The 13,570-nt window shown below is 44.8% G+C and overlaps 1 protein-coding gene across 5 annotated transcripts in view; it reads right to left on the bottom strand.

Moving 5' to 3' along the window:
- HEG1 (heart development protein with EGF like domains 1) overlaps positions 1 to 13,570 on the bottom strand; it is an 89,331-nt gene that overhangs the window by 31,263 nt on the left and 44,498 nt on the right. For all 5 annotated transcript variants that reach the window (XR_013414359.1, XM_002802678.4, XM_077993775.1 and 2 more), the window contains 6 exons: positions 13,077 to 13,193; positions 12,333 to 12,452; positions 7,891 to 7,994; positions 4,887 to 4,945; positions 4,483 to 4,643; positions 323 to 457 (listed from right to left, as the gene is read on the bottom strand). Coding sequence is in view for 4 of the 5 variants with exons in the window: in XM_002802678.4 (XP_002802724.4) it covers positions 323 to 457; positions 4,483 to 4,643; positions 4,887 to 4,945; positions 7,891 to 7,994; positions 12,333 to 12,452; positions 13,077 to 13,193 (696 nt within the window). In the remaining variant the exon portion in view is untranslated. The remainder of the gene's footprint in view (positions 1 to 322; positions 458 to 4,482; positions 4,644 to 4,886; positions 4,946 to 7,890; positions 7,995 to 12,332; positions 12,453 to 13,076; positions 13,194 to 13,570) is intronic.

Raw genomic sequence — 13,570 nt, 5'->3', positions numbered from 1 at the left:
TGAAACAATAATTTTTCTAACTTCCTTTAAGTGGAAAAAAAAAGAAAAGGCACTGCTACCACAGGCATTCCATTCTCTCTTCCTTTGAATTTAATTGGCCAGACCAGCATGCACCAGTCAAAGATAATGCTATTATTCCAAGGAGATAATGTATTCAATCTTGCCATGAGCAAAATAACAAGAACCAGTTACCCTCAGTTTAGAATGGTCACGCCTAAGCAGAGAGAGAGAGCAAGAGAGAGAGACAGCGAGAGAGAGAGAGACAGAGCACCAGGCAGAGTCCCAGGATGGGGCACAGAACCCCAGGCGAGGCTGTGGCTACCTCGGCAGGAGTGGTCCATCTTGTTGAACTGAAAGTATCCCGACTTGCACTGGCACAGGGCAACGCCATCCAGGTCAGTGCAGATGGAGGTGTCTTTGTCACATTCGGGACTCTTCCGCTTGCACAAGCTGCCCGCTGGAATGGAAAAACAAGACGGTGAAATAAAACAAAACCTCCTCCACTTCAAAGCTCGTGTGTCTGCATGAACTTTCTATTTCAAGAGGCTGAGAACAGTTTTCCAGAAAGTCTCCACAGAGCAACACTCCTCTCAGGAGTCCATCTGCACTGCCTTCTGCCACTCCTTCTCTGATCAGCCGCAGGCTGTGCACCAGCCTTCCCCATTGAAAACACCCTCACGGCGGGCCACGGACCAACTGAAAAACCAAATTGGAATCAACAGGGCCCTGTTCCCTCCTCTGGTGCTCACTGCAAATACAGCCCTTAATGACCCGGTATCTTCCAAAGGACTGCAGAGGAAGGACCAGCACAACCAGAAAATACGGCCAAGTTCTTAGGAAGCCGAGACTCAAGCTAAGAACAGGAGTGCAGGCCACACCTATCTCAGGTGGAAGTGCATCTCAGCTCTGCGTCTCTGCATGGCCTAAAAAGGGACCTAGCACCACTCCCTGTGGCAGGGTGGCTTGCTGTCCTGACAGCGTGCTGCCTACATCACCCTGCCCACTGGTGAGGAGGAGGGGTCTGAAAGACAATCTACTTGCCCTGGGCTGCAGTGTAATTCTGTTTATCAGGCAGTCTCCCCCACTCCACTGATGGGTTCTTGAGGCTTCTTCATCTCTGGGTCTTCGGTGCCTTGCACAGGGATTGGTTGGTACACATGCCAGCCTGTCACTGACCAGGCAGAGAGAAACAGAGGCAGGCAGAGAAGGAGCCCATCTTTCAGGCTTGCTACCTCATTCACTTTAGGGCCTTATTCATTTTATGGATGACAAAGAATCATTTCATTATTATCAGAAAGCATTTCCTATGGGGCATATGGCCCTCTGTGAAGTTGTCTACAGCAGACACAATAAGGGTACATAGGCCTACTGTGTATATGGGGTACACAGAGAATGGAACAAAAATAGGAAACCAACTGGATAGTGGATAGTACCTTATTTACACCCATGTGCAGGGCAAGGCGAGCTAGATACTTGCTGCTGTTATTGAGGGGCAAGCTCAAGTTCAGAATGGGAAGAAAGATGCAAGAGGAAGGGCCATGTAGCTATTGTGCAGGGAGGAATGACTGCCAATTTTCCAGCCATGGTCTCCCATTTCCCACCCAAAGGAGGAAGCCAACCTATTCAGAAGCCAGGTACCCCTTTTAAAAGTGCAAAACTGCCCCTGCCCAGGCAGGTTTTGGTGACATGAGCTGCCACCCCACATGGGGTTCCTCACATCTGCCCCCTTTTGTGAGTCCTGAGAGCTCAGGGCCGGTGGACAGCCTGGTCACACGAGGTAAGCTTAGGACACAACTCTAGTTCTCAAAGCTGAATTTCCTGCCTTTATCAGTGGAAGCTGGCGTGCTCAACCAGAACCACATTTGTGTGTGCGATAGAATTTCCTTTGTTTATTGTAAAAAGTTTGTATTTAAGGGAGAAAAATTAAAAATGGAAAATCTCACCAGGCAAACACTGCGAAGCTGGCACCAGGGAGGTAATGAACTTCCACAATCCCTCATCTCCACTCTTTGAAGGCTTTGCCAGTCCTCAAGCCTTAATATAAAGAAATTCCTCCAGGGCAGAAACCTGTCCAGGCTGACACTTGCCTTGTCCAGCGGCCAGCCAGAGTCGCTTGGCCTGATTAGATATTTTCTGGAAGCCAATGCCACGTCTTCCTTCCACCCTGCCCATTAATCCAGCCCGTTGGCAAAAAGGACACTCTGCTGCAGCAACTGTGCCCTGCACAGAAGCAGATCTACGCAAAAGCATGGGACACGGGGCCCGCCTCTGCAGTGGAGGAGTCGCTACCCTGCAAATTCTCAAAGAATATTCTACCATAAATCCATCCAATAGGACCACATAGAACCCCATTTTCATGTAAAGCCCGGCGATGTGATTTTGCTACATTCACAATTCCCATGGTCTTTCCTGGGCATAACATCCGCCAACACAGACAATGAGACTCTAAGTAAATCTAAAGCTGAGACATTCCATGGGGGATTTCCAAAGACTAAACCTCTGGAGACGACAAGAGCTGCACTTCTTTGAAAGGCAAGGAAGTGGATGTTTTACGAAGTGAAGACAGAAAACCCTCCTTTCCAACGGCAGTGTCCAGAGTAGCCCAGCACTGCCCACATGCTGGAAACACCCAGATGTCAGAAGCTGTCAAGGCCACCTCTCTAGCACTCAGAAAGGTTAGCATGAGACCAGGCTGGTCTTGGCAAAACCTGAAGAAGACCTGGGAGGAAAAACAGGGAAACAAGCCTGTTTTTCTCAGTTGACATGCATAGCTGTCTTTGTTCTCATGGGCTCTGAAAGGAGAAGTAAATAGGAACTTCAGCAAGGCAGCAAGGGTGAGAGGTACTTTCCCATAAACCATATACAAGCAGTTGGAAGAATGGGAGTCAGAGGGTGGGTAGGGCTGCCATGAGCAGGCTCTTTCAAATCCAAATGACTGGCATTTGAATTGTAAAGGCACGAATGCATTTATGGGGCACAAAAAGTAACCTGGTACAATATTGATCACATAGAATGTACTCCATAAATTTTAGTGAACTGAAAGGTGACTTTCCTACTGCAGTGGGGAGGACAACTTGGTACCCTTGAATCCGTGGCAAGAGAAACAAAAAAGTAAAACCACAGAGTCTCAAAGTTTCGAGCATGATATAATGGGGCATGACCATGATATAATGGGGCATGACCTTTCTACCTCACTCCCCCATCAATAGTAACTTCAACTTCAGAGGTTTAGCTTTTTTTTTTTTTTTTTCAAATTAATAACTAGCCTTAAATGGGCCAAGCTCCAGCTCTTATCCTAGAATGAAGGGCTAACAATCTGGCTCCCAAGCTCTGTAATATACAGGCCCACTCCAGAAAGCTCTCTTGACCGGCAGTTACGGAACCCAGGCCCACTGGGAATGTCAATGTCATGGATCTAGCAGCAGACTGTTACAATCTGATATCTTCTACTCATGTCCAGCATCTGGATGCCAGATGGGAGGTTTAGACTAGATTCTCCATCCTTTGCCAGCCCTACTTGTGTAGTAAAATGAGCTAACTTTGATCATATAGCATGTGGCAACAGGGACAAGCCCCCTTTGCAAAGAAGTACTTTAGATTCCAGTTGAGTTTTCCTGTCCTGGAGGTGAAACTTCCCCTCCAAGACCCAAACTTCCCTTTTGAACTTGTCTCCAATCCTTTCTTCATTTGCCTCACACCAGAGGCACTATAGAAGCTTTTGACAAAACAGACAAAGCAAGAATGAGAAAAGGAAAATAACTGTTTATGGCGCCACTGTGGGCATTCTGGCCTCCATTCTTCTGGTCTCGTTTCTGTGCATTTATAATGTGCAAACAAACACAAACAATGGGTAATAACACACATGGGTTTGTTTTGTGTTTTTTTTTAACCTAATAATGTATCATGATGAAGGTTTTGGTGGTGGTTGTTTATTTTGCTTTTTGAGGCAGGGTCTCACTCTGTGGCCCAGGCTGGGGTGCAGCGGTGCAATCATAGCCTCGAACTCCTGGGCTTAAGGGCACCTCAGCCTCCCATAGTGCTGGGATTACAGATGTGAGCCACTGCTTCTGGCCAGATGAAGGTTTTTTTGGATCATTGACAAACATGTACATTCTATTCCCCCAAAGAGAGCTGGAACTTTTCAAGGGAAAAAGAGTGATTTCTGCTTTGTCACATCAGCTCCTATGCCCCTCCCCTTCCCACATCAACACTGGATAAAAGAAATAGAAGGAGCTGCATGCCAAGGACCAGGTGTCTTCAAGGCTTGTGTATAGGACTCTGGGTGTGTGTGTGCATGTGTCTGTACATGCATGCACACATAAAAGAAGATGCATGTGCACAAAGGTCTTTGACTTAACACCTATGCCAAAAATAGGCTCTGTGAGGGCCTTTCCTTGGTCTGAGCCCTGGATGCCTTGCATTTCCATCTTAGGTCTTGCCTAACAATATGGGTAGGGTCCTCCCAGAGGGCTGCCCTCTTACCTCTGAAGATCCGCCTCTGAGATCCCAGGAGCTGGCAGACCTCGGCAGAGGACTTGCAGGAGTTGACACATTTCTGCATCCTATCAGCCAGGTCAAACAGCGTCACATTGGAGGCCAGGGAAAAGGTTGTTTGCAGTGAGATCACCACCGCGTTGGACTCCCTATAGGCAAAGTTTGTGGGTTTTTAATAGCCCTGAAATGACACGTAGGTCCCAAGGCTTTTGGAAATGAGTGTCATCACCATTCTCCAGCGACAGAACGGGAGAGCATGAAGGTCAGTGACCTTGTCCCTGGATCGCCCCATGGCTGGGTGAAAACAGCCCGGTTTTGTTGCTATCACCCACGTTAGAACAGCCTCCCCTTTCTACAGACTAGTTCACAAGCAAATGTAATCTGTTACTTACCTCGAGGCGTGAACTGTAGATCGGATGTAACTAGGTAACGCTGAAAAACACATATTTAACTGAAAGGAAGAACAAGTCTGTCGTTAACTGTGAGTTAGACAAAAGCCTTGGACCTAGAACCAGTTTCCTATTTTCAGGATAAAACAGGCATTTTCCAGCCATCAAGTTATCAGCAGGCGGCTTTGCACAGAAGTGGTGTCCTTTTTTTGTTCCCCTCTTAAATGCCTTTCTGTTGTTCCACGAGTACAAAGAGAAAGAGGCAGAGAGTAAATCAGTGGGGAAAATCTTGGCAGGAAATGATGTTCAGAATAGCACCCTTGGATGCAAAACATCTTCAAAGGAGCAGCTCTCTTCTAAGGCCCAGGGTTTCAAACAACTCAGAGGCAACTGTTTATTTGGACTTTGCATAGTGAACGAGCTGCATTGGAAAGGCTCCTTTTAGCTACCCTAGCTCTGACAGGCCCTACATAGACGCCTTATAATCTACAATGAGTTGACCTAACTCAAAGACAGGTCTTCTTCAAAAAGGCTCTCCGTAAGAAATTACATTACGTGGGTCAAGAGCCCTTTTGTTGAGAGCAAATTAAGAGCTACTCTCCCAATGTTTGCCTTGTGCCCTTGGAGACAGTAGAAAATCCCTCTACAGCATGAAATATCAGGCCTGCTTCCCTGCTGCCCTGCACAATAGGAGCTACCGAGACTCCCTTCCCAGAGTGGAGGGTCTCAGTACTGGGCCCAGTGCAGACGCACCTGTCTACATGCCACTCTATAGAAGATGGGGGCAAACATGGGACATTATCAAACCCTTTCTGGCTTCCTATGACATCATTTTATAGCCTAATAGCAATGATTTATTACTGTTGTTTTATTATTAACCTGTTTTTCCAGGTTTGGTAAACAGAATAACATCTCGGGAAAGACCATGTGAGTGGCTTTCCCAGCCAATGATTCATTAATCTTCACTCGTTCTTGGGGACAGGTGCGTCACATCACCAGTAAATTATACATTGATACTGGGCAAAAAATAGCAAGTCAAATGAGTCACTGAGCGCCATGTAATGTGAAGGACTGCACTTCTGCATAGGGTTCTAAACCCCTAAACTGTCTTAGCAGGAGATATCCACCTGCAGCACGACCAAGGGGCAGCTATGGCGAAGGGACAAGGCGTAGGATTAGTAGACATAAAATTCTGCTGTGTAGTAAAGAATTTAACCTTGGCCCCAGGGAAGTCAGGCCTTTGCTCTTAGATCCTGGGAGGCCATCTCTAAGCCCTCGGAATGTGCTGTCTAATAAAAACTTCTTTGTTTACCTGGGGGTGCTGGGCCATGCCAGAGTCCAACAATGTGATTTATGGTGGGGTTGGGTAACATGGTATCAGCTCAACCTCTAGAGGGGCTAGAGATTGAGGTCAGCCACATGACAAAGCCCCAGTCAAGGCTCTGGAGAGCTTCCATGGTTGGCAGAACTCCCTGCATACTGGACACACTGTTGCCAGGAGGAGTTAACACTGTGCATGACTCCTCAGCGGGAGGACAGCTGGAAGCTCTGTGTTTGGAACTCTCCCGGACTCTCTGCCCTCTCTGCCCCGTGCATCTCTTTCCTTGGCTGATTTAAACCTGTTGACTTGCACTGTAATAAACTGTAGCTGCAAATATAATTGCTTTTAGTAAGCTCTGTGACTCCTCTAGTGAATATTGAAACTAAGGGTGATCTTGGGGATGCCTGAACTTGAAGTTGGTATCAGTAGTGAGGGTGGGTTAATGCACTGCTCCCCAACTTTGCACCTGCTGTGCATGGACTCAGGCAATGTCATTCACTTCCAGACCTCCCGGGTTTCTCTCTGTAGACGTGCTGGCAATGCCTGTCACAGGAGTGCGCCATCTGACATCATCCCTATCATGAAGGGAATGCTCAGGAGATAGAGAAATAGAACTGGATCCACATTTTACATAAATAAAGTCCAAAGTCCCATAGAAATGTATAATTCCTGGCTAATATACTAACTCCTATCCACAAAGAACAAGTAACATTGAGATTGGAAATCAATTCATCTCTAAAGTTTTTTAATGGTAAATTTCAATTTTCTGAACCTAGGGTTTAAAAACTCACTGTATAGACGAGTCAAATCTCTGACTCAGATAGCAGTTGAGAAGCAAAGTTTATTATATGAGCTTCATTTTCCTCTCTTCTTTCTTCCTCTCCATTTTCCTTTTTAGTTGTTGCTGTTTTGGGGGGTTTCTTTTGTTTTTCAGACACGGTCTCGCTCTGTCACCCAGGCTGGAGCGCAGTGGTTTGATCACAGCTCACCACAGCCTCAACCTCCGGGGCTCACATGGTCCTCCCACCTCAGTCTCCTGAGTAGCTGGGACCACACGTGCATGCCACCAACCCTAGCTAATTTTTGTCTTTTTTGTAGAGACGGGGTCTTGCCATGCTGCCCAGGATGGCATTTTTCTTTTCTTTTTTTTTAATGTCTGATCAAAAGCAGGCAAAGAGGGAAAGAAGCAGAATCAAAGGCCCCTCAGTCATCTATATAGTGAGTTCTCAAACCCTAGGGCATCAGGATTAACTGTTGCACCTTTGGCATTCCTTTGAGGAAAGAGTATCATTCCCCCGAGCTCCAAAATACAAGGGGAAAGTCACACAGCCTGTCAACAGCAGATGGGACCGTAAGATTTTCTGGGTCCTTCTTCCTCACCAACAGCTCCTGCTGGTGCCTGTCATCTGCATGTCTGTGACTATGAGTTTGCACATGGAAAAGAAACACCAAGGTGCAGATAAAGACTGTGCATGAGGACACATCTGAAGAAACTCTTCTACTGGGCACCCACACCTTGCTTCCATTTCTGAAAGGCTTTTTATTTTACCGTGAAGTTTTCCTTCCAAATATAACAAAAGTGAAGAGCCCAGGAGATAGAGCTGACCCCTAGGCAGTTCCCTCTTGGAATAAAATCTGTTCTAGGAAACAAAAGACTAGTAGAAAGATGCCATTCAGGACACTTACCGTTTTGGTGATCTCATTTTCAACTCCTTGTAGGTCTGAATGTTTTTCCACAGTAGTATTAAGAAAAGTTCTCTTTAATTTAAACTCCGTCACAAAGGTTCTAACTGAAAATGAGAACATAACTTGTTAGATTACACAACAGAAGAACCTACACAAGGCTGTGTGTTTGTAAATCTCTGGGGTGTCTGGCTTTACTCTGCCTCACAGGACAATCTCTGTGCATTTCTTTCTCCTTATGGGTGGAGACCTGCTCTCCCTCTTCTAGGTTTTTCTCTAGCAAAGTGAGCATCTACTGGACAGTGCTAAAGGCTTAGACTGAGCAAACTTTTGAGAGAGAGAAACTCCAAAGAGCCTTTTGTGTATGTGCAAGGCTGCTAAGAGAAGGACCCTTTGCAATGTCCCTAGGATGGCCTCCCACATAATAGATGCCCAAGAAAGCTGCTACAAAGAAGAAAAACGAACAGGTCTAAACAATGTCATCCTAGGTGGAGGGAGGGAGATGTGTTAGACACTAAAAATGCTCCTCAGGCCTCATCAGGCTTTCGACAGAGGAAAGCTCTTGTCCTCCGAGGTCTCCAACTGAGTCATGCCCTCCACTTCAAGGGGGTGCTTCAGGTTTCTCTTGTCCTTAGAGCCACCCCCATCCAAAACCCCATTCCGCTTGGTCAGAGGAAATTCCCATTTTATCATTGATAAAGGGGGCAACTTCCTAAGAAAGTTCACCCAGGCTCCCAAGGGCCACCACTGGCATTGGAGCATATGCGTGTCCATCTTCAAAGCTCTTCTTTCCCCTATAACCTCTGTGCCCTGAGGAATCTGATATCCTAAGGACACCCAAGGGGCTTGAGAGAAAGAAAGGTGCCAAGCATTTGTCTTGGGCCTATACTCCATGGGGCTGCCAACTCCGTGATTAGAAGCCACATAATGAAAACAGCCCATATTCAAGACACTGTTGGGTTCGGAAATGAAAAAAAGCAGCCTCATTTTCAAGGCCCATTTCACTCAAAAAATAAAATTCCAGTTAACATCAATTTGTGCTGATTGGGCCAGAGGAGAATGGGACTTACAAATGGGCAGGCAACCAAAATTTAGTATGGCGTGTTTTATTGCTGGCTCTTATCTTCCTTGATATTAAATGCTTATCTTTCCCTCCAGATGGAAAAAAAAAAAACTCAAGACACAGAAGTCCATGAAGCTGCTCTTTCCCCAAAAGCTTGCATGCTGAATTGAGAAAAAGACCCACAAATGAGCCAGGGAAAACATTTAACATCTTACACTTACTGTCTAAAGCGCTTAATCCTTACTTAACATCTTTTTGCTTGTTCTACAGTTCAGTGAAGCCAGCTGCTTAGGACTCTTTCTGAGCAGCAGGGAGCTCTCTGAAAACATTCTTGGCCAAATGAAAGCATTTCAGCATGCTCTAATTTGCATGTTCCTCTGAGGTTTATGAACAATGAAGCTAAATGACTTGAAAAGGGAAAGATGATTGTGAATGCCATAGTGCTGTCCTCCTCCTGAGCCATGCTACCTGTGGGACCCTCTGCACACAGGCTTCCAGAACTACGGTCCCGCTTCTTCACTTTTCCATCTCACATGTCTAGGCTGATACCCAGACTCTCTGTATAGAAATTCATATTGCAAATGTCAGGTTCATAGGTCTATTCTGAGTCAGGACAGTAAATGTGGCCTCTGCTTTCTGTGTGAATATAAAGATATATCGGTTTCATTCCAAACCCTGCACTCACTCCAGGCAGGGTTTTTTTTTGTTGTTGTTGTTCTTAAAGACACTTATTACACCTTTATGCCTGCAGTTACAGCACCTGGCTTTAAGTAGAATTTTTACTTACAATTGAAATGTTGATTTCCATATGTTATCTAAATGATTTTTTTGGGAAAGAGCCATAATTATTACTTTGCACTCAGAGCAGTTTACTGTTTTCAATGCTTTCAATTCTGGTCCGAGAGTTTGAAGACTAAAGTTAAATGATACCTCCCATCTGGACAGCTCTTTACCATTTTCAAAGCTTGCTCAAATATATTACTTTATTTGATCTTCACAATAATCTTGAGTGGGAAGCAGGACCAATGGTAATCTGATTTTACAGATGAGGAAATTAGGGCTCAGGAGCCATGTGCTATAGGTAGTGGCCCTTGAGCTGGAAGCAAATCTTTTGAGTCCTGGGCAAATATACTTTCCCCACAATCCTTAAAAACAAAATCATTTCCAGCTTCTCTGTTCTTAAACTGAAAACTCCTGGCTATTTCTTTTTTTTTTTTTTTTTTTTGTGACGGAGTCTCGCTCTGTCGCCCAGGCTGGAGTGCAGTGGCCGGATCTCAGCTCACTGCAAGCTCCGCCTCCCGGGTTTACGCCATTCTCCTGCCTCAGCCTCCCGAGTAGCTGGGACTACAGGCGCCCGCCACCTCGCCCGGCTAGTTTTTTGTATTTTTTTGTAGAGACGGGGTTTCACTGTGTTAGCCAGGATGGTCTCGATCTCCTGACCTCGTGATCCGCCCGTCTCGGCCTCCCAAAGTGCTGGGATTACAGGCTTGAGCCACCGCGCCCGGCGTGAAAACTCCTGGCTATTTCTTAGGGTGTGGCTAAATAGTTTACTAAAACGCAAGTGCATTATTAGAATAAAAGAAATTCTTTTTATTTTTTTTATTTTTTATTTTTTGAGACTGAGTCTTGCTGTACGGCCCAGGCTGGAGTACAGTGGTGCAATCTCGACTCATTACAACCTTCGCCTCCCGGGTTCAAGCAATTCTCATGCCTCAGCCTCCCAAGTAGCTAGGACTACTTGGGTGTGTAACACCATGCCTGGCTAATTTTTGTAATTTTAGTAGAGTCAGGGTTTGACCATGTTGACCAGGCTGGTCTTGAATTCCCGATCTCAAGGGTTCAGCCCGCCTCGGCCTCCCAAAGTGTTGGGATTACAGGCATCAGCCACTGCGCCAGGCCAGAATGAGAGAAATTCTTGATTTTGACTGATGTCTCTATTTCTAGATCCTTCTTTTTGAAATAATGTTTTGACTTGATCTTTGTATTTTAAACAAATTTCAAAATTCTACCATGATTTTGGTAGGGTACTTCTTAAAAATTCCCTTCAGCCCACAGCTAATAGCACTTTCAAAGGATACAGACATTTGCTCTCTCAAAAACACTGAGCGCTTTTTGTGTGTTAAGTGTCACACTGGGCAATTTAAGACAATTGAAAGATGAGTTTTCTGCCAGTTTCCTTACTGAGCTTAGAAATTCTGTATCTGGCCAGGCACAGTGGCTCACACCTGTAATCCCAGTACTTTGGGAGGTCAAGGCAGGCAGATCACTTGAGGTTAGGAGTTCGAGAGCATGGCCAACGTGGTGAAGCCCCTTCTATACTAAAACTACAAAAATCAGCCAGGCATGATGGTGCACACTTGTAACCCCAGGTACGCGGAGGCTGAGGCATGAAAATCGCTTGAACCTGGGAGGTAGAGGTTGCAGAGAGCTGAGATGGTGCCACTGCACTGCAGCCTGGGCAACAGAGTGAGACTCTGTCTCAAAAAAAAAAAAAAAAAGAAAAAAGAAAAAAAAAAAAACTCTGTATCTTTCATTTCTAACTTCTTCAATAAGTTATGCATTAAACTTGATATTCTAACAAGGGTCACACCCTGCAAGCAAGAAAGCTCCTGAAATTAACACATTATGGTGTAATAGAAAGAGCTGTGGGCTGGAAACTAGGCTTCCCACCAACGCGTTAAGTAAGCTTGGCCACTCAGCACCTTGTGAGGGCCTTGGCTTTGGTTTGGTTTGTTTGTTCGCTTTTTAACTTGTAAAATGGAGATTATTTTCAAAATCAAACAGCTTCATGAATCTATCAAATTAGCGAACAAAATATGACAAATTGTGCGATACAATTAGGATAGCAGCTTACTCAGAATGCATCTGCCTGTGAGCAAGAGCATGAAGGTCACTTTTAAAAACCGAAAGAATGTGTGAATGTGGTAGGACAATCAGAGTTTTACTCTCCTTTTCTTTCTTTCTTTTTTCTTTTTTTACTATGTAGTCAGAATAATCCTTTTGATTTTTTTTTTTCCTAGCTCCAGGGTGGAGTGGTTAAGCAAATAATATTATACACAAATGATGGCATAATATGCATTCATTAAGATGTTTGTACAATGTTTTTAACAACATAGGAAAATGTTTAAGATATAAAGTTTATACAAATGTCCTATGATTTCAACTATGTAAAAATATACTGCACATCAAAAACATAACGCAAAGTAGGGTGCTTTATCTCCAGGTAGTAGAATAACGGACAATAGCTTCCACTTTTTTCTATATTCCTTAAGTTTGTACCTTGGACAACTACTGATTTTGATTAGGAAGAAAAATAACAAACGTTACCTTGTAAAATATATTATGGTACAGAATAAAGTCCGAAATAGACCAAGTCTCTTACCCAAATTGCATATCCCTTTTTCCAACTGGTACCCAACCGGGCATTTGCAGATAAAGGATCCCTGAGTATTGTTGCATGTGGCCGTGGATGGGCAGGGGTTCGACAGGCATTCATCCACATCTGTAGAGGAGAAAAGAAGACCATCTTGAATCTGTAGCAAACAGCAAAACCATAACCCAGTATAGCAAGTACTTAGTAAGGACCAAATGTGCTAGGTGTGGTGAGACCCCAAAGGATAAATATGAGAACACCCTTGCCCTCAGGGGGCTTGCCATCTATTGAGGGTGGAGGTGGCCATATAAACAACTGTAAATACAAGACAAGATTTGCATATACGGGGAAAACAGCAAATTTTAATGGAGGGGAGAATTAAAGACTGTTTCACATAACATCTGGACTACAACTGGAAGGACTTTAATCAATAGATTAGGGCGGCAGCAGGCGGATTCCAGGCTGAGGCATCAGCACAGTAAAGTCCAGGGGCAGGAACAGGGTCCAGTGTGGCAGAAGTGTCGGGAACAGACACAGATCAGGAAGTCTGTCAGTGCCACACTACAGTCCATGCCACACTACAGTTCCTGACATTCTCCTGCAGATCACAACCTACAAGCGTGCTAACTCTCGAGTAAGCAGGGTATTAACTAAAACAGTGTATTCGTCCACATTTTGGAGGAAAAAGGAGTTTATTGGGTAGCCTAATGTGCTACTATAGTGTAGACCACTGGGCATTACTTTTTCTCTTACCTACACTGCAATCATCCCCTTGCCAGGAAGGCGGGCACCTGCAGTGGTAGCCACGGCTGGTGTTGTCTGTGATGCATTCGCCATCATGAAGACAAGGGTTCGTGGCACAGCTGTTGACTGCAAACACATTCCAGGAGTAAAGCAGTTAACCACACAGGAAATGTAAAGGCGGCTCTAGGTAAATATTTAATTCTCCCAGCTAATATTTGATTCTTACTTATTTTTGTTTACTTGCCCTGAAAGGCAACATTACAAAACTAAAATGGGTTTCCCAGAGGTGCAGTGGGACTGCGTCCTGGTACTAGTTTGTGTTCAGATATAAATGTTAGACAATGGGATCTCTGAATACAAGAACTGATTCTAATCAAATGCAGCTTACAGGTCACTCCATTCAGGATTGATGATTATATCACTTTGGTGACACTTAGAAAATTCAACTTGAATCAATGTCAACTGAAAGCACACTTTAGGGGGGAAAAGGATCTCTGATCAAC

Source organism: Macaca mulatta, chromosome 2 (genome assembly GCF_049350105.2).
Source record: "Macaca mulatta isolate MMU2019108-1 chromosome 2, T2T-MMU8v2.0, whole genome shotgun sequence".
Lineage (NCBI taxonomy): Eukaryota > Metazoa > Chordata > Mammalia > Primates > Cercopithecidae > Macaca > Macaca mulatta.
The sequence above is the reverse complement of the archived record's forward strand: the minus strand, read 5'-3'. Positions and strand labels throughout refer to the sequence as shown.